Source organism: Oncorhynchus mykiss, chromosome 13, assembly GCF_013265735.2.
Source record: "Oncorhynchus mykiss isolate Arlee chromosome 13, USDA_OmykA_1.1, whole genome shotgun sequence".
Taxonomy (NCBI): Eukaryota; Metazoa; Chordata; class Actinopteri; order Salmoniformes; family Salmonidae; genus Oncorhynchus; species Oncorhynchus mykiss.
The window spans coordinates 32,264,990-32,289,951 of record NC_048577.1 but is presented as its reverse complement, the minus strand read 5'-3'; the positions used below and the strand labels follow the sequence as shown (position 1 = coordinate 32,289,951).

At 42.3% G+C, this 24,962-nt stretch overlaps 1 protein-coding gene across 2 annotated transcripts; it reads right to left on the bottom strand.

Moving 5' to 3' along the window:
• Window positions 1-627: 627 nt before the first annotated feature.
• LOC110486136 (cell division cycle protein 27 homolog) lies at window positions 628-21,736 on the bottom strand. 2 transcript variants are annotated; one of them, XM_036940771.1, is made up of 19 exons: window positions 21,485-21,736; window positions 20,058-20,133; window positions 19,386-19,533; window positions 18,984-19,109; window positions 18,009-18,106; window positions 17,575-17,744; window positions 14,016-14,233; window positions 12,869-12,980; window positions 12,513-12,631; window positions 12,128-12,227; window positions 11,389-11,593; window positions 10,938-11,110; window positions 8,875-9,027; window positions 8,443-8,651; window positions 3,761-3,878; window positions 3,438-3,566; window positions 3,219-3,293; window positions 2,611-2,773; window positions 628-2,251 (listed from the first exon to the last, which is right to left on the bottom strand). In XM_036940771.1, exons 1-19 carry the CDS (start codon window positions 21,509-21,511, stop codon window positions 2,163-2,165), a joined length of 2,508 nt encoding a protein of 835 aa, XP_036796666.1. In that variant the 5' UTR covers window positions 21,512-21,736; the 3' UTR covers window positions 628-2,162. The 2 variants fall into 2 exon arrangements, with proteins under 2 accessions (XP_036796666.1, XP_036796667.1); XM_036940772.1 differs by having other exon boundaries at window positions 628-2,248; window positions 21,485-21,735.
• Between the last annotated feature and the right edge of the window lie 3,226 nt (window positions 21,737-24,962).

Sequence of the window (24,962 nt, the reverse complement as noted above, 5' to 3'; positions counted from 1 at the left end):
GCTTTTTAAGTAACCTAATACGGTGTTAGATGTGTTGACAAGCCGATGCTGGATCACAACTGAATCAGTAATTTGAAGGGGCTTTTCTTCAGGCTGCTGTAGTGTAATATTACATTGCTGGACTAAAATGGCATTATCCAGAGATAATGGTGCTAGCCTATGTGGTTGTATGACTAGCCCCACTCGCAGAGGTCTTTCTGTCCTTCTACATGATAAGACTAACCTTTCTAACCTACATACACTGGTTCCACAGCAGATGCTCATCCCAGTTCTTCTCTGTTCCAGGTCCTCAATTGTGAAAATATCATCCCACTGCCGTCAGAACCACTGAGTTATCTTGCTTCATCTCCTGTCCGGAAACAATCTAGGTTTCCCCCACTTATAAATCATGAACTAATCATTAGTGTTCTCAATGCAATTCATTATGAGACTTGTGATAGAAATCCATACTTCACATTTTAACTAGGCTATAAACTGTTGTTCAGTCCCCCAATCATTAGCCAATCTGATCAGCATATACTAAGATACATTGTCTTATCAGGTCTTTGTAAAGGCAGATGCAGCCAATAAGTCTTATATTTACTGACATTCACATTTTGGGGGAGTACAAGGCAGTCAAATAGAGCACATGTTTAAAGTAGTTTATTCTATAATTTCAAATATCCTTAAAATTAATAGCACATATATACATGAACAGACATTATCCCCAAAGACTGAACACATTTTAAATTAAGACCCCAACGCACTTGCAAAATGAGAACATAATATTTTGACCTGGCTGTGCAGAGGACACATTTTAAGTTACACGTATCCATACACTATGCCTTAGAAAAAATGATCAGAACTTTAGGAAAGGCATTTCAACTCCTTGATATGGGGCAATATTTCTGAATGTGGCATTGAGATTTTTGCCTTTCCCAACTGTACGTTAAGAAGCACATCAAGAAACATTGTATACATACACAGAATCAATGTGAAATTCCCCAAACACACGTTTGGATATTTGTGTGATTAATTCTAGGGGCTCACATGCATCCAAATATTGAAACTGGGCATTTAATCCCAATCATCATACCTTGTATTAATGTGGTCAGTGAGAACCAACCTGTGTTAGCCTTGTCCCAGATCAGTTTGTGCTCTTTCCAACTCCATTACTGTCATTGTCAAGCCAAACATGTTTGGCACGACGATGAATGACAAGTAGTTGGCATGACGGCACAAACAGACTGGCACTCAGGCTAAACCTGTGGATGATTATCATATTTTAGCACATTTGTTTCTAGAAGTATTTCATGATGAATCACATCAAAAGAACTGCACATTGAATCTTGTTGACAGGTTGGATGAACCACTGGCTTTTCACATCGTTGTCAATGAGAGGCACTTCTAAAACAAACATGGTTAAATATGTCTCTTATATTTATTTATCTGTGATCGAGACGTCGGTCATTGCTAGATCAATGAAACTCGCCGGGCCATAGCCATGGTTGGAACACCTTGGACGTCCCAACGCCTCGGAGAAAAGGCGAGAAATGTTCTTGTCCTCAATCCTCTCCCATACATTTACTCACGGACCAATCAGCAGAGAGGAACCAAAGAGTTATAGGCTATAACACAAGTGTTTATTCAGGGTAAAGCTGATAAAAAAAACATTTAAAAAACTAAACATTAAGACATGAACGTCCATGAATGTTGTTTATTTTTCTTCCGTGGGCATGAACGCAGTGCTCCAAACCTAAAAGTGAAAATTATGTCTTTCAATGATGAGGGGCGGGGACATTCAAAATCAGCACTGATGGGGCGATGTGGTGCTGATGTGGTATTCTAGGAAAAACAAACCAAAAAAATAAAAATAAAAATAAAAACATCCACACATGGCTGCATGGGACCTGACGATAATGATAAGCCAGTGAGGACTAAGGCATGACAGGAGAAGGACGAGGATGGTGGGAGTTGGGGGTAGAAGAAAACAAAACCAAGAAATAGCAGATGATTTTTTTTTTTTTTTTTAAACAATCGGAGGTACTGTATTAGCAGCAGTTTGTTTTCCTTTTTTTCCTCTTCCTCTTTAATACTGGAGTCCAGAGGTTGGCTCCAGGTTGGCATGGTTTTTAAGTCCAAAGGAGGGGTCTGTGTGAAGGGGTAGGGTCTGGGGGGGGGGGTTACAGGACCTCATCGCTCTCAGCGGTGTGGAGCTGCGTGTCGTCTGCGTCGGTCATACTGCTCTCCTGCGACTCCTCCACCTCAGCTGCTGGGGACAAGGTGGAGGCCAGAGGTCAAAGCATGGCTCCTGAGTGACTTTTCAGCTTCCTTCTTGAAGTAACAGACAGAAGCCTGACCATATTGGCATTCTCGCCCTAAAATATGCACTTTAGTGGTAGGCCACACCTTTCTGGAGTGTTTCACATATACTATTCAAATTCGGAAGAATATTAACTCAAAATGACTTAATACTAGTACTCAATGTTTAATTTTAAGGCTGTCAAATACTTTGCATTCATAAATGATCATGTAGCGCATAACACATGTACAGGTCATTGCTGTCATTAACAGGGAACTAAATGGTCATAACTTTGCATCAGTCTGTCATGGCAGTCACAGTGGTTGTACCTGAGTCATAGGGGTAGTCCTCAGTGACAGGCTCCTCGTCATCAGGGAGGTACCTCTTGTCTATGGCCTCTTTGATCTGATTGTTGGCTCCTTTGGGATCCAGGTCCATGGCCCAGGAGAAGTTCATCAATGCCAAGTGTGTCTGGCCCAGCTTCTTATACACCTGGGGGGAGCAATAGGGAGGAAAGCATATGATTAGAGCAGGACACACCATCCATATGAATACATTCGTAAACTGTCTCAACTTACCCATACACATACACATAGACTCGATACCGGTACCCCTTGTATATAGCCTCGTTATTGTTATTGTGTTACCACACATTACTTACTTTTTTAAAACTCTGCATTGTTTGGTTAAGGGCTTGCAAGTAAGCATTTCACAGTAATACCTGTTGTATTCGGCGCATGTGACATAAAATTTGATGTCATAAACATCTCATAGCTATTTAGTGCATTGCACAAAGTCAGACGTATGATATTTGAGAGGTGAGTGTAAAGTGGTCTATTATTGAGTATGAATATCAAAGTGACAGTAAATTCTTCACTTATAGTCGACTCCTTTCCTCGTAATCCCCACAAAGAAAATAAAGTTTACGTTTGCTTACCTTTCCTATTAAAAAGTAAACAAGGGACTCTTTGGGCACTATTTGTTTCAGCTCTTCAAGCTCTTGTAGAGCCGCCTGAAAAGGGAACACACAAAAACACTTTTCTTAGACTTAACCAGAATAAAATGCAGTGAATAATGATATTAATATGAAAGAAGAGGAATTGTGCTGAAAAGTAGGTTAGTCAGTGTACGCTTGTGAAATGCCATATGGACCTACCTTGTACTTTTCATTAGCGAAGAGGATGGAAGCCCTGTGGAATTTGCATAGAGGGTTCTTGGGGTCTATGTTGATCGCTCTATTCAGGGTTTCCAAAGCATGGTCAGACTTCTTCAGTGCATGCTGAACCTGTGTGGAAACAGGCAACATGGAGCAAGATAGTGTGCCATAAAGAACATTGGAAATATGACTCAAGTACCAAATGTAAAACACTACAGGCTTTGAAAATAGTAACAATAATAATAATACATATGATTTCTAAAGTATTTTTGTAAGTGAGCTGACTGAGTGAGCTGAAAGAGACAGTGTAGCGGGCCACTCACCACTCCGATGTGGCAGAGGAGCACAGAGCTCTGAGGGTTGATGCTAAGTGCCTTCTTGAAGTGAATCTCTGCCAGGTTGAATTTCTCCTGCTTATAGTAGATCATCCCCAAGCCATACCTGGAGATGGAGGGACGAAGAGAAAACAAAATAAAAAAGGTGAAGTAAGTGTCTCCCATAATCATAAATTATTCAATATCATCAAAATATGAGGTTTTAGCTTTAATTCCTTAGAGACTTTAGATTAAGGTAATACAGTGTTGTGTTCGGGAATACCTAAAGCGCGACCAGTTCAAGACCGGATCGAGTCCGAGTCAAGACCAGAGGGGGTTCGAGACAGAGTCAAGACCAGAAAAAAATGTGAGTCTAATTCAAGACCATGATTGTAATTGTCAAATCATCACCAGAGGTCAAAATGTCCAGTATTTCGGGGTACATATTTCAGAACATATGGATTCTTTAGACATTCAGAATAGTGAAAAAATGCATGCTGAGGAAAAATAGAGCCACTACAAATTATTACTAACCCAAACACAGTGGGGAACAACGGGCCTTCTACACCTTCAGAGAAGGCTAAGGATTAATAAAATAATTATAATAATATTTTCAGTGTTCTGATTTAATCGCTTCAGTTTTTGTTGTAAAGAAAAGGGTTAACGCTGCCGAGAAAAAAAAAGATCCAACCAGGATTTTTCTTTGCTGGTCTCTGAGGAGATAAATGTAGCTAACTTAGTCAGCCATTGGCTAGGCCATCAGAAGCTAGATAAATGCATCTGCCATTCAACTGTAATAGGGCAAAATTTGGAGTGACAGTAAAATCAACCAATCACATTGACTTAATGAGGTGGGCCCGTTTTTACAAAAACATAGAAAGGCCAACAGCAATAGCAAGCAGTAGATTTCCCACGGTCTAGCTAGCTAGCTTTTGTTGTCTAGTTTGCAGCGGCTGCAGCAGGTGTTATATAAGAGGATGTTGTTGTTCATTTGTTAGCTTCTCCCTTTTCAAGAATAACTTAAAACAAGTTACGTTTCAAATAATCATTCTCTGGTGAGTGGAACTATTAATTGCAGCGCACTTGCTGTTAGCCAACTCTTTGAAAATAACTTGTGTTTATTTATTTAACCAGGTAGGGTAGTTGAGAACAAGTTCTCATTTACAACTGCGACCTGGCCAACATAAAGCAAAGCAGTTCGACACAAACAGGAGTTACACATGGAATAAACAAAACATACAGTCAATAACACAATAGACTTTTTTTCTATGTACAGTGCCTTGCGAAAGTATTCGGCCCCCTTGAACTTTGAGACCTTTTGCCACATTTCAGGCTTCAAACATAAAGATATAAAACTGTATTTTTTTGTGAAGAATCAACAACAAGTGGGACACAATCATGAAGTGGAACGACATTTATTGGATATTTCAAACTTTTTTAACAAATCAAAAACTGAAAAATTGTGCGTGCAAAATTATTCAGCCCCCATACTTTGTAGCGCCACCTTTTGCTGCGATTACTGCTGTAAGTCGCTTGGGGTATGTCTCTATCAGTTTTGCACATCGAGAGACTGACATTTTTTCCCATTCCTCCTTGCAAAACAGCTCGAGCTCAGTGAGGTTGGATGGAGAGCATTTGTGAACAGCAGTTCAGTTCTTTCCACAGATTCTCGATTGGATTCAGGTCTGGACTTTGACTTGGCCATTCTAACACCTGGATATGTTTATTTTTGAACCATTCCATTGTAGATTTTGCTTTATGTTTTGGATCATTGTCTTGTAGGAAGACAAATCTCCGTCCCAGTCTCAGGTCTTTTGCAGACTCCATCAGGTTTTCTTCCAGAATGGTCCTGTATTTGGCTCCATCCATCTTCCCATCAATTTTAACCATCTTCCCTGTCCCTGCTGAAGAAAAGCAGGCCCAAACCATGATGCTGCCACCACCATGTTTGACAGTGGGGATGGTGTGTTCAGCTGTGTTGCTTTTACGCCAAACATAACGTTTTGCATTGTTGCCAAAAAGTTCAATTTTGGTTTCATCTGACCAGAGCACCTTCTTCCACATGTTTGGTGTGTCTCCCAGGTGGCTTGTGGCAAACTTTAAATGACACTTTTTATGGATATCTTTAAGAAATGGCTTTCTTCTTGCCACTCTTCCATAAAGGCCAGATTTGTGCAATATACAACTGATTGTTGTCCTATGGACAGAGTCTCCCACCTCAGCTGTAGATCTCTGCAGTTCATCCAGAGTGATCATGGGCCTCTTGGCTGCATCTCTGATCAGTCTTCTCCTTGTATGAGCTGAACGTTTAGAGGGACGGCCAGGTCTTGGTAGATTTGCAGTGGTCTGATACTCCTTCCATTTCAATATTATCGCTTCCACAGTGCTCCTTGGGATGTTTAAAGCTTGGGAAATCTTTCTGTATCCAAATCCGGCTTTAAACTTCTTCACAACAGTATCTCGGACCTGCCTGGTGTGTTCCTTGTTCTTCATGATGCTCTCTGCGCTTTTAACGGACCTCTGAGACTATCACAGTGCAGGTGCATTTATACGGAGACTTGATTACACACAGGTGGATTGTATTTATCATCATTAGTCATTTAGGTCAACATTGGATCATTCAGAGATCCTCACTTAACTTCTGGAGAGAGATTGCTGCACTGAAAGTAAAGGGGCTGAATAATTTTGCACGCCCAATTTGTCAGTTTTTGATTTGTTAAAAAAGTTTGAAATATCCAATAAATGTCGTTCCACTTCATGATTGTGTCCCACTTGTTGTTGATTCTTCACAAAAAAATACAGTTTTATATCTTTATGTTTGAAGCCTGAAATGTGGCAAAAGGTCGCAAAGTTCAAGGGGGCCGAATACTTTCGCAAGGCACTGTACAGTGTGTGCAAGGGAGGTAAGGCAACAAATAGGCCATAGTGGCAAAATAATTATAATTTAGCACTTAAAACACAAGAGTGATATGTGTGCAGAAGATGAATGTGCAAGTAGAGATACTGGGGTGCAAAGGAGCAAAATAATAAAATAAGTAACAGTATGGGGATGGGCTATTTAGAAATGGGCTATGTACAGGTGCAGTGATCTGTGAGCTGCTCTGACAGCTGGTGCTTAAAGTTAGAGAAGGAGATAGCTGGAGTCTCCAGCTAAGTGATTTTTGCAATTCGTTCCAGTCATTGGCAGCAGAGAACTGGAAGGAAAGACGGCCAAAGGCGGTATTGGCATTGGGGTTGACCAGTGAAATATACCTGCTGGAGCGTGTGCTATGGGTGGATGCTGCTATGGTGACCAGCAGTGAGCTGAGATAAGGCAGGGCTTTACCTAGCAAAGATGTATAGATGACCTGGAGCCAGTGGGTTTGGCGACGAATATGTAGCGAGGGCCAGCCAACGAGAGCATACAGGTCACAGTGGTGGGTAGTATATGGGGCTTTGGTGACAAAACGGATGGCACTGTGATAGACTGCATCCAATTTGCTGAGTAGAGTGTTGGAGGCCATTTTGTAAATGACATCGCCAAAGTCAAGGATCGGCAGGATAGTCAGTTTTACGAGGGTAAGGATGCTTTGTTGCGAAATAGGAAGCCAATTCTAGATTTAATTTTGGATTGGAGATGCTTAATGTGAGTCTGGAAGGAGAGTTTACAGTCTAACCAGACACCTAGGCATTTGTAGTTGTCCACATATTCTAAGTCAGAACCGTCCAGAGTAGTGATGCTGGATGGGCGGGCAGGTGCGGGCAGCGTTCGGTTGACGAGCATGCATTTAGTTCTACTTGTATTTAAGAGCAGTTGGAGGCCACGGAAGGAGAGTGTGTGAAACAGTGTTGCATTTAAAGTGGAACTTACAGCATTTTAGCAATATGAAATCTTATACAAATCTGTTCATATACACACACCAGGAAAAATGACACTTAAAAAAAACTATTCTGACAATAAATTATTAGAATGTTTGGGAATTACGCATACTAAAGGCATTTGTGAAAATTATATAGCAATATAAAGTGGGAAAGCGGCCGTGCATTTAGACAGACCGGTGCGCTATAGCCAATCAGAACTACAGTAGACCTTTATACAAACAAGCCATTTGCCACATGGGCCTGCAATCCTTCACTTTGAACTGGACTGTGTTTACAGGCAGTTGTAACAGAGCAATTTTAGATCATTAGAACACAGTCGCCAAAAGCCACAAAATACACCTGAATGGATTTCTGCAAATATGTAAAACATCACGGTCATAAAGTGGCATTTGGGAACTTTACATTTTTATTGATCAAACAACCATGAAAAGGTAGGCTCTCTCTACCTCAGTTATGCACATCAACAAGAACAACTACTGCTAGCCAGAGCAAGATAAAATCTAACGAAGGAACATTAGATAAACACTCTCAAACTTTTTCAGCTAAACAATGGGGAATTGTGCCCTCGTCCTTCTGCACCTTGCCTGCCAATGCATGCTTGTACCAACCAAGCACCTAAGCACACCTCACTGACCATTTTACTCGACGTAGCAGAGCTGATTACATGTTATCTAGAGTGTTCTTGACTAACTATTAGAGGTCGACTGATTATGATTAATAAAATAACATAGTATGGTAATATAATAAACATAAGAGAATTTTCATCTATTACGATTGTAATTCAGATTTTGTCACATCCACTATCACTCCAAGGTTGTCCACTAACTCACCAGGCATTGTAATGGCGTGTGTTGACTCTGATGGCGTTACGGAAGCAGGCCAGAGCCTTCTCCAGCTCCTCCGTGAGGACAAACTCATGGCCTAGCAGCGTGTAGGCATAGGCAAAGCCCGGGTTCACCTGGATGGCACGCTGGAAGAACTTAATGGCTATGTCATGCTCCCTCTGCAGACTGAAACAGTTACCAGCCACGCACCATGCCTAAAACAAAAAGAGAGAGAGTGTTGGGGAGGAGGGAGGGAATATAAGGAGAGAAAAGGGTATGAGTAATGATAGAAATAGGAGCAAAAGGAACAAAATTAGAATCACTTGTTAGCATTTCCCAATGGAAAAGTCTCAATTGAACGTACTTTTTAGTCCAGGACTAGACATGTGGATACGGTACATGCAACGGTTTGTCCCAGTGTGTTAGTTAACTATGTACCTCTGGTGAATTCTTGTCCATGTCGGTGAGGTCTTTGGACAACGCCGACAGGGCCACGTCCTTCTGCAAGTGCCACAGGGTGGTGGAGTAAATTTCCATGCCCTCCACCCGGTAGCTCTCGATGCGCCGCACCTCCGAGAAGATCCTCTCCGCCTGCAGGAAGGGGAAAGGAGGCAAAGAGTGAGAAGTTTCTAATTGAGCCATTGAGAAGTGGCAAAAGCCACCATACACAGCCATCGACCACTCTTTGCATCCAATTGACAATCTTAACCCTGTAGTAAGGACAGGAGGACATCTAGCTTCAGATGCCCACAATCCGTTTTTAGGTATAATAAGAATGGCGCCGAAGGAGATGGCTGCCGTTTTACGATCCCGTAGCCAATTGTGCATGTTTTTTTTGCGTCATTTGTAAGTTATTTTGTACATAATGTTTTTGCCACCGTGTCTTATGACCGAAAAGAGATTCTAGATATCAGGACAGCGATTACTCACCCCGTACTGGAGGAATATTTTTTCTTCAACGAGTTGGACGGGAAGGATTTACTTCAGACGCCCGACAAAGCCCTCGTCCCAGTCATTTGCAGGAGAAAGAGACGGAGGTATCAAGGACGAAGGTCCGGGTGCCTTGTAAGGATCCGTCGCCGAGAGGGTAATCTACCTTTACCATCAGTCCTATTAGCCAACGTACAATCAATCGATAATAAAATAGACGAACTACAATCACGTATATCCTACCAACGGGACATTAAAAATTAATATCTTATGTTTCACCGAGTAGTGGCTGAACAATGACATAAATAACATACAGCGGGTGGGTTTTAAGCTTTTTCGGCAGGATAGAACAGCGGCCTCTGGTAAAATAGGGGTGGCAGTCTATGTATATTTGTAAACAGCTGGTGCACGAAATCTAAGGAAGTCTCGAGGTTTTGCTCGCCTGAGGTAGAGCATCTCATAAGCTGTAGACCACACTATTTATCAAGAGAGTTTTCATCTGTATTTTTCATAGCTGTCTATATACCACCACAAGCCAATGCTGGCACTAAAACCACACTCAATGAGCTGTATCCAGCCATAAGCAAACAGGAAAACGTTCATCCAGAGACGGCGCTCCTAGTGGCCAGGGACTTTAATGCAGGGAAACTTAAATCCGTTTTGCCTCATTTCTACCAGCATGTTAAATGTGCAACCAGAGGGGATTTATTTTTATAACTCTACACCACCTTTACTCCACACACAGAGACACTCTCCCTTGCCCCCCACTTGACAAATCTGACCATAATTCTATCCTCCTGATTCCTGCTTACAAGCAAAAACTAAAGCAGGAAGCATCAGTGACTCGGGCAATAAGAAAGTGGTCAGATGAAGCAGATGCTAAGCTACAGAACTGTTTTGCTAGCACAGACTGGAATATGTTCTGGGATTTTCCGATGGCATTGAAGAGTACACCACATCAGTCAATGCATCGATGACGTCGTCCTCACAGTAACTGTACCCCACCAAAATGCCATGGATTAAAGGGAAACATCCACACTGAGCTAACGGGTAGAGCTTCCGCTTTCAAGAAGTGGGACGCTAACCCGGAAGCTTATAAGAAATCCCGCTATGCCCTACAACGAAACATCAAAGAGGCAAAGCGTCAATACAGGACTAAGAAAGGCTTATTGACAGCTTCTACCCCCAAGCCATAAGACTCCTGAACAGCTAATCAAAGGGCTACCCAGACCCCTCTTTTACACTGCTGCTGCTCTCTCTTATTATCTATGCATAGTCACTAACTCTACCTACATGTACATATTACCTCGACTAACTGGTGCCCCCGCACATTGACTCTGTACCGGTACCCGCTGCATATAGCCTCGCTATTGTTATTTTACTGCTGCTGTTTAATTATTTGTTACTTATATATATAATATATATATATATATATATATTTTTTTTTTTTTTTTTTTTTATTGAACACTTTTTCTTAACTTGCAAGTAAGCATTTCACTGTAAGGTTGTTGTATTCGGCGCATGTGACAAATAAAATGTGATTTGATTTGAAAAGGTGAACCTAGCCTTACCTGCATGTATTCGGCCAGCTCAAAGTGGGCCCTGCCGATCTGTCCCAGGACCCACCCTGTGTTGTAGTGATGGGAGGGTAGCTGGCTCAGGATGCTGATGGCCTCTTTACAGTTGTAAGAGCAGAGGGCCAGGTACCCCCGGCCGATGTCTCGCATCAGCGACATCAGGCCATCTGGAACACAGGGGAAAGAGGGGTTGGAGATGGACTTGTGATGGCATCTTTGTAAGGACATTGTTCCATTGTGTTTGTCATAGCTAAAGTATGACAAGGTGGCTAAGACTATAGAAATGTATTACAATTATAACAGAAACTCAAAAAAAGTCAAAACTACTGCATTACTTTGACATAATTTATTTAATGGCAGTGTATCCCTACATCTCAGCTCAACATCTTGATATGGTCAGGTAAAGGAGAATCATTGAATTCATCCTAACAGTGTCCCAACTCACCTGCAGCAGCCTTCTGCAGACTGAAGGCCTGGAACTGAGGAGTGCCCATACTGACTTTCCCCTCTGTCATGGACGAGTCCAGCTTGAGGATCTCAATGCTCTCGTTCAGGTTGGATGGGGTGATGCCTCCCTTGCCCGTTTTTGACTTGGTCTTCCGGTTGGGGATTTTGGTGGGGAACTTCATTTTCAGCTTCTTGCTGTTCTCCTGTTGAGGAATGCATGTTTGTTTGTGTTTAGCATCTCAAAGACCTCTGCTAAGGTCAAATACATGTCTGCCCCCCTCGCTTTTGACATTTAGTACTAACAGAGTACAAGGAAAAAATAACATCTTTGTCAAGTATCTCACCAGCACAGCGCCAGTCTGTTTTGTGCCAAACTCTATTCTATATAGAACAAAATAATACATAACTGCAATCTCTGCTCATAAATATCATTACACTACTTAAATGCTAGACTTGAGAGCGAACTAATGTTTTTGTTTTCCTGGTTAAAAAGATGCACCACAAATCCAACTGTTCATCTCAATCCCAGTATTTGGTTATTTGTTTAAAGGAAAAATCCACTCAAACTATATTTTGGTATTTGTTTCATTAGTCCACTGTTGATAATACCATAATGTTTTGAATATCAGCAGTCAAGTTCTCAAGATATTGGAAAGTGGCACTTGTCAGATCATCATGATGCATTTTGAAATGTAAAAAAAAATGGCAAATTCCCAAAGGAGTCTTTGCTACGTTACCTTGGCAGTAGAGCTGGCACTGGTGAAGAGTCTGGAGCTCCGTCTGGGCTGCACGTTGGGGGGAGCAGCGATGGTGGGGCTCAGCACTTGAGGCGTAGTACTACAGTAGGCACAGAAAAACAGCAGAACAATGGTCATCAGGTCTTCATACTTAGACAACCATAAGCACAGAGAACACTAACGCCATGAGTGACATTTCACGTTTAAAGCACAAGACTTAAAACAAGTATGGATCACAATTTCATAACATTTACACAATTTCACCTTGCATGAATTCTCACTGAAAATGAACCAGTATTGTGAGTACAGCCATCCTTTTTGGCAACATCTCTGCATTTCCATACTGTAAACATGGGTCCATATGGGCCTTGTAATGAGCACATACCTGGTCTGTGGGGGGGCAGTGGTCTGAGTCTGGTTGAAGGGGATAGGGATGACCTCCCTGCTGTTACCACTCTGTGCAAACACTGACTTCGTCCCCACCTGACTGATTCTCGCTACAGACTGAAGAGAGAAGTGGGAACAAACTGTTAAAAAAAAATGTGCAACAAAACATCTGACCGCCTTCATTGTTCAATCCATCACTGAAATGAAAAGGAATCTCCTCTGAAGTTGAAATGTTTTCTATTCAGATTGCATAGATCCATTTTTATACACAGTAGGTTGCTCTTCGATCAACACTCCAAATAGGAGAGCCACATAACAGTTGTCTTCTTCATTATAGCGATGACGCGTGCATACCTTCTTTGGTGGGACTCCGGGAGGGGGCGGCTCCATCCCCGAGCCACTGTGAGAGTAGTTCTGAAGATACAAGGGTTCCCCTGGGCTGGGCTCCAGGGGCAAGATTCCAAAACTGGGAATAAGATCAAATGGATTCTCAGTATAAAAATATACATTGTTGACTTATTCAGCTCTGTCTAATTTAGCCCATCATCCAGAAGTCCCCATGGACGCCATTTACATCCAGTTACAGTACCAGAGAAGCCTGTAACAGGTAGAAAAGACCACACAGAACAAAGCCGTCGTAGAGGACAAAGGCTGGAAAGCAGTAATCATGAAGTCCTCTGAAGCCAGTTATCATTACAGTCTCCCTAATTACAGACTAGTGGACAATGGAGCTGGATGATGAGTAAATGAGAGACCAGTATGTACAGCAGCCAGGTGCACAATGTCAAATTATAGCCTAGATAATGTTACTTGACTACAATTTTCAAAGCCATGGACAAATTACTAGCTGAGTGATCGCTGATAATAGAATAATGTTCTGAGGAGAGTGCCAGTGCATATGCCTCTATAATGTAGGGTGTCCGATTAAAAACGCATATTTTGACCAATGGGTAAAATAACATTAATTGGGCATGTACTCATCTAAGAAAACTAATGCTGCAAAACGCATGTCTCTATCATAATCCATTCCAAAAAGTTATTGGAGTTTTCACCCTTGTAGGTTGGCCAAAATGAAGGTGACTAAAATCAATGGAGGCCAGATAAGTGGTCAAGAAAATAGCATTGCGTCAGCTAGGCTGGATGCTGTGAGAATGAAGGCAAACTGAAAGACCCCACTGAAAGACTTAGAACATTAAGAATCATATTTGTCTTGGTAAAATGTATTTTATATCATAAGTGAAATTTCATCAAAGCACCTTTTCCACCCACTCTGGGCAGAGTGGTTGGACACCCTACATAATGACACTGTAAACATAGTCGAAGAAGGAAACACGTGGGAGTGCCTCAACACAAAGGGAATACACGCCACACTCAAAATACTGTGCCACACAGGCATGCGTCATCTATCCACTTATGATAAAAACAGCCCAACACAAGTAATAGAGCCTCTACTGAGAAAAAACATATCATATGTGAGTTTACAGGGTGAGACCACCGGTACCTGGGTGTGAGGGGGCTGAGTGCTGCCGGTCCTCCCAGTAGACTGCGCCCACTCTTGGGTTTGTTATGCACTTGTTTGGATAGCAGGGAGCCGCCTGTCCCCAGAGTCCCTACGGTGTCCGGGGAGATGACGGACGAGTCGATGTAGGACATGGCGGAGTCTGTGTTCAGAGACGAGTACTTGGAGTTGGAAGACTCCAGGTTCAGTCTGTTTAATTCCTACAGGGGAGGGAAAGGGAACGAGACAAGGGTTGTCAGTTCTTCTGTGCACATTTGGTTAGACAGGTTATTGGGGGGGGGGGGGATTTAATTGGCTCATCGCGCTCTAGCGATTCCTTGTGGCAGGCCAGGCGCCTGCTGGCTGACCTCGGTCCTCAGGTGAGCGGTGTTTCCTCCGACACATTGGTGTGGCTGGCTTCCGGGTTAAGCGGGCGGAAGACACGACTCGACCTTTGCCTCCCGAGCCCGTTGGGGAGTTGCAGCGACAAGACAAGATCGAAATTGGAGAAAAACACACACACACACACACTACAAATAAGAATTGGAGGTCCACAACAATGCTTAAACATCAGGAGACATTGTAAAATAATAATAAAAACATCAAAACCATGAAATAACACATATTGAATCATGTAGTAACAAAAACGTGTTCAACAAATCAAAATACACTGCTCAAAAAAATAAAAGGGAACACTAGAATAACACATCCTAGATCTGAATGAATGAAATATTCTTATTAAATACTTTTTTCTTTACATAGTTGAATGTGCTGACAACAAAATCACACAGAAATTATCAATGTAAATCAAATTTATCAACCCATGGAGGTCTGGATTTGGAGTCACACTCAAAATTAAAGTGGAAAACCACACTACAGGCTGATCCAACTTTGATGTAATGTCCTTAAAACAAGTCAAAATGAGGCTCAGTAGTGTGTGTGTGGCCTCCACGTGCCTGTATGACCTCCCTACAACACCTGGGCATGCTCCTGATGAGGTGGCGGATGGTCTCCTGAGGGATCTTCTCCCAGACCTGGACTAAAGCATCCGCCAAATCCTGGACAGTCTGTGGTGCAACGTGGCGTTGGTGGATGGAGCGAGACATGATGTCCCAGATGCGCTCAATTGGATTCAGGTCTGGGGAATGGGCGGCCAGTCCATAGCATCAATGCCTTCCTCTTGCAGGAACTGCTGACACACTCCAGCCACATGAGGTCTAGCACTGTCTTGCATTAGGAGGAACACAAGGCCAACCCCACCAGCATATGGTCTCACAAGGGGTCTGAGGATCTCATCTCGGTACCTAATGGCAGTCAGGCTACCTCTGGCGAGCACATGGAGGGCTGTGCGGCTCCCCAAAGAAATGCCACCCCACACCATGACTGACCCACCGCCAAACCGGTCATGCTGGAGGATGTTGCAGGCAGCAGAACGTTCTCCACGGCGTCTCCAGACTCTGTCACGTGCTCAGTGTGAACCTGCTTTCATCTGTGAAGAGCACAGGGCACCAGTGGAGAATTTGCCAATCTTGGTGTTCTCTGGCAAATGCCAAACGTCCTGCACGGTGTTGGGCTGTAAGCACAACCCCCACCTGTAGATGTCGGGCCCTCATACCACCCTCATGGAGTCTGTTTCTGACCGTTTGAGCAGACACATGCACATTTGTGGCCTGCTGGAGGTCATTTTGCAGGGCTCTGGACAAAGGTGGAGGTAGCGGTCCTGCTGCTGGGTTGTTGCCCTCCTACGGCCTCCTCCACGTCTCCTGATGTACTGGCTTGTCTCCTGGTAGCGCCTCCATGCTCTGGACACTACGCTGACAGACACAGCAAACCTTCTTGCCACAGCTCGCATTGATGTGCCATCCTGGATGAGCTGCACTACCTGAGCCACTTGTGTGGGTTGTAGACTCCGTCTCATGCTACCACTAGAGTGAAAGCACCGCCAGCATTCAAAAGTGACCAAAACATCAGCCAGGAAGCATAGGAACTGAGAAGTGGTCTGTGGATACCCCCTGCAGAACCACTCCTTTATTGGGGGTGTCTTGCTAATTGCCTATAATTTCCACCTGTTGTCTATTCCATTTGCACAACAGCATGTGAAATGTATTGTCAATCAGTGTTGCTTCCTAAGTGGACAGTTTGATTTCACAGAAGTGTGATTGACTTGGAGTTACATTGTGTTGTTTAAGTGTTCCCTTTATTTTTTTGAGCAGTGTATATTTTAGATTCTTCAAACTAGTCACCCTTTGCCTTGACAGCTTTGCACACTCTTGACATTCTCTCAACCAGCTTCGACTGGAATGCTTTAACAAAAGTCTTGAAGCAGTTCCCACATATGCTGAGCACTTGTTGGCTGCTTTTCCTTCACTGTGCGGTCCAACTCATCCCAATTGGGTTGAGGTCAGGTGATTATGGGGGCAAGGTCATCTGATGCAGCACTCCATCACTCTCCTTCTTGGTCAAATTGCCCTTACACAGCCTGATGGTGTGTTTTGAGTCATTGTCCTGTTGAAAAGAAATGATAGTCCCACTATGCGTATCGCTGCAGAATGCTGTGGTTGCCATGCTGGTTAAGTGGGCCTTGAATTCTAAAATCACTGACAGTGTCATCAGCAAAGCACCCCCACACCTTTTCCATGCTTCACGGTGGGAACCACACAAGCGGAGATCATCCATTCACCTACTCTGCATCTCACAAAGACATGGCAGTTGGAACCAAAAATCTCAAATTTGGACTCATCAGACCAAAAGGACAGATTTCCAACGATCTAATGTCCTATGCTCGTGTTTCTTGGTCCAAGCAAGTCTCTTCTTTTTATTGGTGTCCTTCAGTAGTGGTTTCTTTGCAGCAATTCAACCATGAAGGCTTGATTCACGCAGTTTCCTCTGAACAGTTGATGTTGAGATGTGTTACTTGAAAATGTGAAGCATTTGTTTGGGCTGCAATTTCTGAGGCTGGTAACTCTAATGACTCTAATGGTAACTCTGGGTCTTCCTTTCCTGTGGTGGTCCTCATGAGAGTCAGTTTCATCATAGAGCTTGATGGTTTTTGCGAATGCACCTGAGAAACTTTCAACGTTCATAATTTTCTGGATTGACTTATAACTGAAATGCATTCCAGGTGACTACCTCATGAAGCTGGCTGAGAGAATGCCAATAGTGTGCAATGCTGTCATCAAGGCAAAGGGTGGAAGAATCTCAAAATCTATTTTGATTTGTTGAACAATTTTTTGGTTACTACATGATTTTATGTGTTATTTCATGGTTTGATGTCTTCACTATTATTCTACAATGTTGAAAATAGTACAAATAAAAGAAAAACCCTTGAATGAGTAGGTGTCCAAATTTGACAGGTCCCCATAAGAATAGGTTTACAGTGTTCACAGATCACATTCTTCCACAGTCCCAACCCCTGACCAAACACCAGATCAAATACTCATCTTGGTACCAATGCAATGCAAGCCATCATTGTAAAGAGAGCCAAACCTGGCTGTAGAAAAACATGGATGACAGGAATACTGGGTTTAAATGAACTGAGGGAGGGAGAGTCGAAGGGACGTACTAAGGTGTCCTGGGGCGTCTCCATGAGCACTGTGTCCACCTGGCGGTGGGGCATGTTGTGGCTTGGCGTGTGGGCGGGACTGATGGGGAGCAGGGAAGGGGCTCCACTCCCACCGCTGAAGCACTGCAGGGACGTCAGTCTGAAGATCTGCTCCGGGTCCGGACGATCGCCTGACAACAAAGATACAGGGTAATATAATCAGCTTAAGAACAGGGGAAGGGAATAGAGAGTGGATTTGAGCCTGAGCACTGGTCAGGGAATTATATTTGGTTCTGCCATCATGCATGGGATTAGGACCCATGTAAATTTCTCTTGTTTTGTCTTACTATGACAAGTGAATCAAACTCTATTGTTCATGCAAATACATATTCTATCATCTTCACATGCATTATATAACAAACTACCTCCCCACCCTAGCTGATTGACTGACTCACCGATCTGACAGAGGGACTCAAAGGGAGACCACAGGAAAGGATTCATACTCAGGCTCTTCTGATAACATTCTGAACCTTTGGCCAGACGATCCGTTTTGCTGCACAGACAGGAGAAAAATGATTCTCGATATTGACTGATGCATATGGGTGACAGGCACGCACGTGCAATCACACAACAAAACACATTGCACCTGGTCACGTTAATCTAATTTAGAACATTCCAGCTAATATCTTTGCCAGGATTAGCTTGTTTCTGTACCTCAATTCTAATGTATAAGAGGAAGCAACCACTCACTGGGCATTTATGGTTCTATTACAGTTTCACATGTTAGATACCAGACCAATTACTTTTGCTTAACTGCTACATTGGTTTTCTTGACATCACACAGTAATAATGCAACAGCACTGTGAAATATACCAGCATACCACGTTGTTGTTTAGAGTCTGATTTCTGAGATGGTTACACTTAAGAAATTGAGACAACAGCATTTTGATTGTGATTCATGCATGTCTAAATTGTAACAGGATGTTCATGACTAAGTGATACATGCTCAGACATTCTAGCCCACTGGCTGAGCTTACATCATGTTCTAAATACGGTATCTCTGTTGAAAGGGACACATCCTCTGCTTAGGAGGCTGCTGCAGCCCCTTGCTGCATTCAAATAGTCCATTTGAATTGGCCACGGTAACATCCAAATATCATTAACAGACATGCCTCCTCTCCAATTCATTAGCAACACCATGGGAAGCTGAATAAACAAAGTTTTATTCGGGATACAATAAACGTGTCCATCTCAACAAACAATCAAGGCACTGCTACGCCCAACCCTCTTCACTAGGGTACAACGTCTATCACTCAGTTGCATAGTAAAACATTAGGTATTGCTATGTGATTGCTAGCACACAAGCAATCAGCTCTCAACATTCCCAGGCAATGCTTTACATTGTTAACCAATGAACATGGTTATCCTACCAATAGATTTGCCCCAACAGGGATAATGTGAAACAGGCAGAGTCTCCAAACTCTGTGACGATGTCCTCCTGGCTCTTCTGTTTGTTCAGGACCCCCCCTGTCAGGATCTGCTCTCCTTCTGCAAGCCTGGGAAAAGAAGAGGACCGGAACACTGATGTGAGCATACTGGGTTCAAAGAGGGGAGCTATCCAGGCCTCTTGTCTTCAGACTGGCCCTCTTTAATCCTTGTTTGAGGAAATATTGTAGTCAATTCTTGCATGACAGAAGAGCAAGACCCTAAATCCATTTGGCTGCAGTATGCAGCATGGCCAAGAAAATAATATGTTGGCACTCTGGATTCAAAGCATGCACAATATCATAGCTATGAGGTCTAAAACATCAGAAACAAAATAACATCCTTACTTGCTCAGTTCTACACAGCACTTGGCGAGGAGGTATTTGCATTGTGGCGTTGTGCAGCTGTGCCCCTTGAGAAGGCGGTATGCCTTGTAGGCCTTTCCCGAACGATAGTAACATGTGGCTAACAGAAAGAGGGCCTCCTCCGAATGCACTGTGAGGAGGATAAGAGATGCATCCAAATAATGCATAATTTAAATTAACATACATACAGATACATACCCTGACACACACAATCTCATTCCCAGATGACTAGGAGTTATACATATAAATGCTATTAATTTGGCTCTGACATTTTCAGACTCCTTTTGGTATGTGTGACAGCATTAGATTCCTTTTGGCATGTGACGAATGTTCATACTTGATGTGTTATTTTGATCGACTCACGTCTACGCTATAGCCTAATAGTCCACTGCAGTGTTGTGCGTTCCACATTAAAGCAACAGCAGCCGTCAGGCTATTCTATAAGAAATTACAATGTCTTTGAAAACCTGTTTTGCATGTTTCAGTCAGGCCCCACAAGCCACCATCATGTCAAAACCTAAAAGTTTCTGTATGGATTAAAGAATTCAGATGGAACTGTACAGTTGTCAGCACAGTAAGCTGGAACAGGAGGTGCTCAGGTGTGCTGCAGCATGGACAGGATCTTCTCAAGACAAGATGGATAGATTTCATTACCTTCAGCATAGAGTCTCTCAGCCAGGAACACGGCATCTCGGTAGGCATAGTGGTTTAGTGCATGCCAAACAGCAGCCTAGACACAGGGAGACAAACAAACACATAATGCCATGTCTCCCATTTCCCCTATCTGCATCTCTACATATTGTCACAGCCTACTGTGATTGTCTGATCTGGTGGTGGCCTAATCAGTCAATAAGCACATGCGTTGATAACATTCGTTGAATACAAGCTTGCAGCTTATTATAGCAGACTATTCCATATTATGGCTGGCTGTTAGCTAGATGGCTATGAAATGTTGACACAGCAAACAACCATATGCTAGCTACATTCGACTGGCAGGCAATGCTAGTGGGGGGGAAAAAAATGTCTAGTTCTGGCGATATCCAGTTTTTCGTGGCAAGTGTCAAACATTTAGCTAACGTTATTTCATCGTTCGAAATCAATACCAACATCTATGGCCATAGGATAACTTAGCAATGTAACTAACTATGTTAGTTGCGGTAACGTTACTTGGCTAGGTCAGATCTGATTATTTAAGGTTACGTTAGCTGGCAGCTAACGTTAGCTGCATCAAATGTTCAACAAACGCTATGTCAATGCAGGCAGCAGTTATCCATGTAGCTAGCTAGCATTGAGTAGTTAGCGAACTAATGTTAGCCAGTGGTTTTCAATATTTTCAATTCAGCTGTCAAATGACCATTTACTATACAACCTGAAATAACTGTTACACCTTGGATGACATGTTAGCGAACTTACTAGTATCTAACTTAGCTTAACGACTTTAGCGTTAGCTAATGTTATGCTGCAGAGAAATAACGACATTGGAATAATGTTAAACATCAATCTGATCAGCTGTAACGTTTAGCTAACTAACTTATTTCATTTAGATAACGTTATCTGGAAAAACTCACTTTACTGTCATAGTTTAAGTTAGTAATTAGCTAACGTTAGCAAGTTATGTTAGTCTAACCATCTAATAGAGTTTGCCAGTAGCTAACTAGTTTGCTAAAATTAACAAGATAATTCAAAACAAACCTTGCATAACTAACGTTAACGTTAGTGAGTTAACGTAGATAGTTAGCTAAATATGGCTAATGACTGAGCACCTACTTCAGTTAAGTTACCTGGCATCTACCGCCCTCTAATTTCGGATACCTGGCTGACAGTGGCAGTTCGAAAGAGTACCCCCTGTGTAGTAACGTTATATATTGAATAACAGGCACTAGTTTTTGACAACGACCCGATTTTGACAACGAAGCAACTATTCGGGGAATGCTAGCTGGCTAGGCCAAACATTTGTTTTCAGGCCTCGGTGTAGCAGTAGTGGATCTTTCTGGTAGGGAGGGAACAGTGCAAGCCACAATACATCCCTCTTGTCCTGCATGTAACAGTTTTCTTCTTGGTATAGCAAACTGCTTCGTTACCTGAACAGGTTCCTGCAGCACCGTCATTCCGTTGTCAGGCTCCTTCTCTCGTCCACTGTTTTGTGTTTCCCTCTTTCTTCAGTTCCTTTCTTAGTTCAGTATCCAGGCCAGAAGTAGTTCTGAAGATTTGAACACAACGACCGTTACCGAGCATCCCGAAAGCTCCCGAACATACCCGAAACAGATGCGAAAGTATCAGCTTACGAATAGAATCGAAGACAAGCGTAAATAACCGAAACAGTCGTTAGCCGAAATAGAAACTCATTTTTATAGCTGTGCCATTGCAACCTTGTGTCAGATCATTTCGTATTATTCTGTAAGTAAAACCGAGACACTACTTCTAGTATGATATGTTACGTTTCATATGGTATGTATTAATTTGTAATGTCCATCATCCATTTTGTATGTTATGTTAAGAAATGAAATTCCTGCAATATGTCACAAATTGTACATTTGTAAATGTATGATATGTTATGCATTCCAATTTGTTGTTGCTAACGTTAGCTAGCCTAGGGGTTGGAGTTAAGAGTTAGCTAAAAGGGTTAGCTAACATGCTAAGTAGTTGCAAAGTAGCTAAAAAGTCATTGTAAAGTTGCTAAAATTATAAAGTTGTCCATGATGAGATTCGATCACACAACCTCAAATCAAATGTTATTTGTCACATACACGTGTTTAGCAGATGTTAATGTGGGTGTAGCGAAATGCTTGTACCGTTGGGTTGCTAGACATTCACGTTACCAAACACACTCCTTTCATTTTTGCCTTAACAGGGCTTGACATTAACTTTTTTAGCCACTTGTATGTAGGACAGATTTTTTACTTGTCTGAATGATCAATTCAAAAAAGTTCTGTAATACCAGGGGCCAAAAAGGTAACTGAAAATTATGTTGTATGATGCAAGGGACCACTTCACAAAATAACCTTCATTGTTATCACTGGTATTGATAATGGAAGGCTTCTGGTCTATGATACTATGTATTATATTTTCTGCTTGAGCAAGGCATTTAAGCCCCCCCACACACACACACACACAAAGTAAAATACTGCACGGATAGGCTACTGTATAAAACACATGTGGTCCTTCAACCCTCCATCTGGAGAGCTACTTGATGTGCAGGATTTGTATCCAACCCTGCTCAAACACACCAGATTTAGCTTATCAAGGTACCCGTTTTTTAAATATATATATATTTTTTTAATGTGGTGTGTTTGAGCAGGGCTGGAGCAAAAGCCTGCACTCCCAGCCCTCGTGAACTCCAGGAGGAGGGTTGACCACCTTGCAACATTACAATTACAAACAAATACTTTTAATGTTTTGAAGTCGGAAGTTTACATACACCTTAGCCAAATACATTTAAACTCAGATTCACAATTCCTGACAATTAATCCTAGTAAAAATTCCCTGTCTTAGGTCAGTTAGGATCACCACTTTATTTTACGAATGTGAAATAAATAAATAGTAGAAAATTATTTATTTCAGCTTTTATTTCTTTCATCACATTCCCAGTCAGAAGTTCACATACACTCAATTAGTATTTGCTAGCATTGCCTTTAAATTGTTTAACTTGGGTCAAACGTTTCAGGTAGCCTTCCACAAGTTTCTCACAATAAGTTGGGTGAATTTTGGCCCATTCCTACTGACAGAGCTGGTGTAACTGAGTCAGGTTTGTAGGCCTCCTTGCTCTCACACGCTTTTTCAGTTATGCCCACAAACTTTCTATAGGATTGAGGTCAGGGCTTTGTGATTGCCACTCCAATACCTTGCCTATGTTTTCCTTAATCTATTTTGCCACAACTTTGGAAGTATGCTTGGGGTCATTGTCCATTTGGAAGACCCATTTGTTACCGAGCTTTAACTTCCTGACTGATGTCTTGAGATGTTGCTTCAATATATCCACATAATGTTCCTTTCTCATGATGCCATCTATTTTGTGAAGTGCACCAGTCCCTCCTGCAGCAAAGCACTCCCACAACATGACGTTGCCACCCCCGTGCTTCCCAGTTGGGATGGTGCCCTTCGGCTTGCAAGCCTCCCCCTTTTTCCTCCAAACATAAAGATGGTCATTATGGCCAAACAGTAATATTTGTTTCATCAGACCAGAGGACATTTCTCCAAAAATGATCTTTGTCCCCATGTGCAGTTACAAACCGTAGTCTGCCTTTTTTATGGCGGTTTTGGAGCAGTTGCTTCTTCCTTGCTGAGAGGCCTTTCAGGTTATGTCGATATAGGACTTGTTTTACTGTAGTTGCACCTGTGTCCTTTTGTGTGTGCTTGATGGGCTTCCTTATTTAAAGTATGTTTACCCGCCCTTGTTTTTTGCGGGATTCATTTTGTGTTACGTGTGTGCGTTAGTTAGGTGTGTTTGTGTTCTGGACCAGGCACCCTGTGTTTTGGGTGGTCCATATATTTCCGGGCCCTGTGTTGTGGGCTTGTTTGTTTGTGCCGGATTAAAGTGCACTTTTTCCCTGTGGAACACTCTGCGTCTGATTCCTTCCTCACACTCCTAGTCCCGCTTGACATACATCCACAGGTACACCTCCAATTGACTCAAATGATGTCAATTAGCCTATCAGAAGCTTCTAAAGCCATGACATCATTTTCTGCAATTTTCCAATCTGTTTAAAGGCACGGTCAACTTAGTGTATGTGAACTTCTGACCCACTGGAATTGTGATACAGTGTGTTATACGTTAAATAATCTGTCTATAAACAATTTTTGGAAAACTTTCTTGTGTCACGCAAAGTAGATGACCTAACTGACTTGCCAAAACTATAGTTTGTTAACAAGAAATTTGTGGAGTGGTTGAAAAACAACTTTTAATGATTCCAAACTAAGTGTATGTAAACTTCTGACTTCAACTGTGTATATATATATATATATATATTAGAGGTCGACCGATTAATCGGAATGGCCGATTAATTAGGGGCGATTTCAAGTTTTCATAACAATCGGAAATCTGTATTTTTGGACACCGATTTGGCCGTTTTTTTTTTCACACCTTTATTTAATCTTTATTTAACTAGGCAAGTCAGTTAAAAACACATTCTTGATTTCAATGATGGCCTAGGAACGGTGGGTTGACTGCCTCATTCAGGGGCAGAACGACAGATTTTTACCTTGTCAGCTCGGGGGATTGAATCTTGCAACCTTACAGTTAACTAGTCCAATGCTCTAACCACCTGATTACATTGCACTCCACGAGGAGCCTGCCTGTTACACGAATGCAGTAAGCCAAGGTAAGTTGCTAGCTAGCATTAAACTTATCTTATAAAAAACAATCAATCAATCATAATCACAAGATAACTACACATGGTTCATGATATTACTAGTTCATCTAGCGTGTCCTGCGTTGCATATAATCGATGCGGTGCGTATCGTTGCTCCACTGTGTACCTAACCATAAACCTCAATGCCTTTCTTAAAATCAATACACAGAATGTATTGTATGTATTTTCAAACCTGCATATTTAGCTAAAA

Bases quoted from the DNA above. Each gene is read 5' to 3' on its own strand.
- LOC110486136 (XM_036940771.1), bottom strand. From the start codon at position 21,511: ATGACGGTGCTGCAGGAACCTGTTCAG. The intron at 18,107-18,983 runs GTAGGATAACCA...CTGTCTGTGCAG, and splicing joins CTGTTGGGGCAAATCTATTG to CAAAACGGATCGTCTGGCCA. The intron at 8,652-8,874 runs GTACATAGTTAA...TTTTTGTTTTAG, and splicing joins TGGACAAGAATTCACCAGAG to GCATGGTGCGTGGCTGGTAA.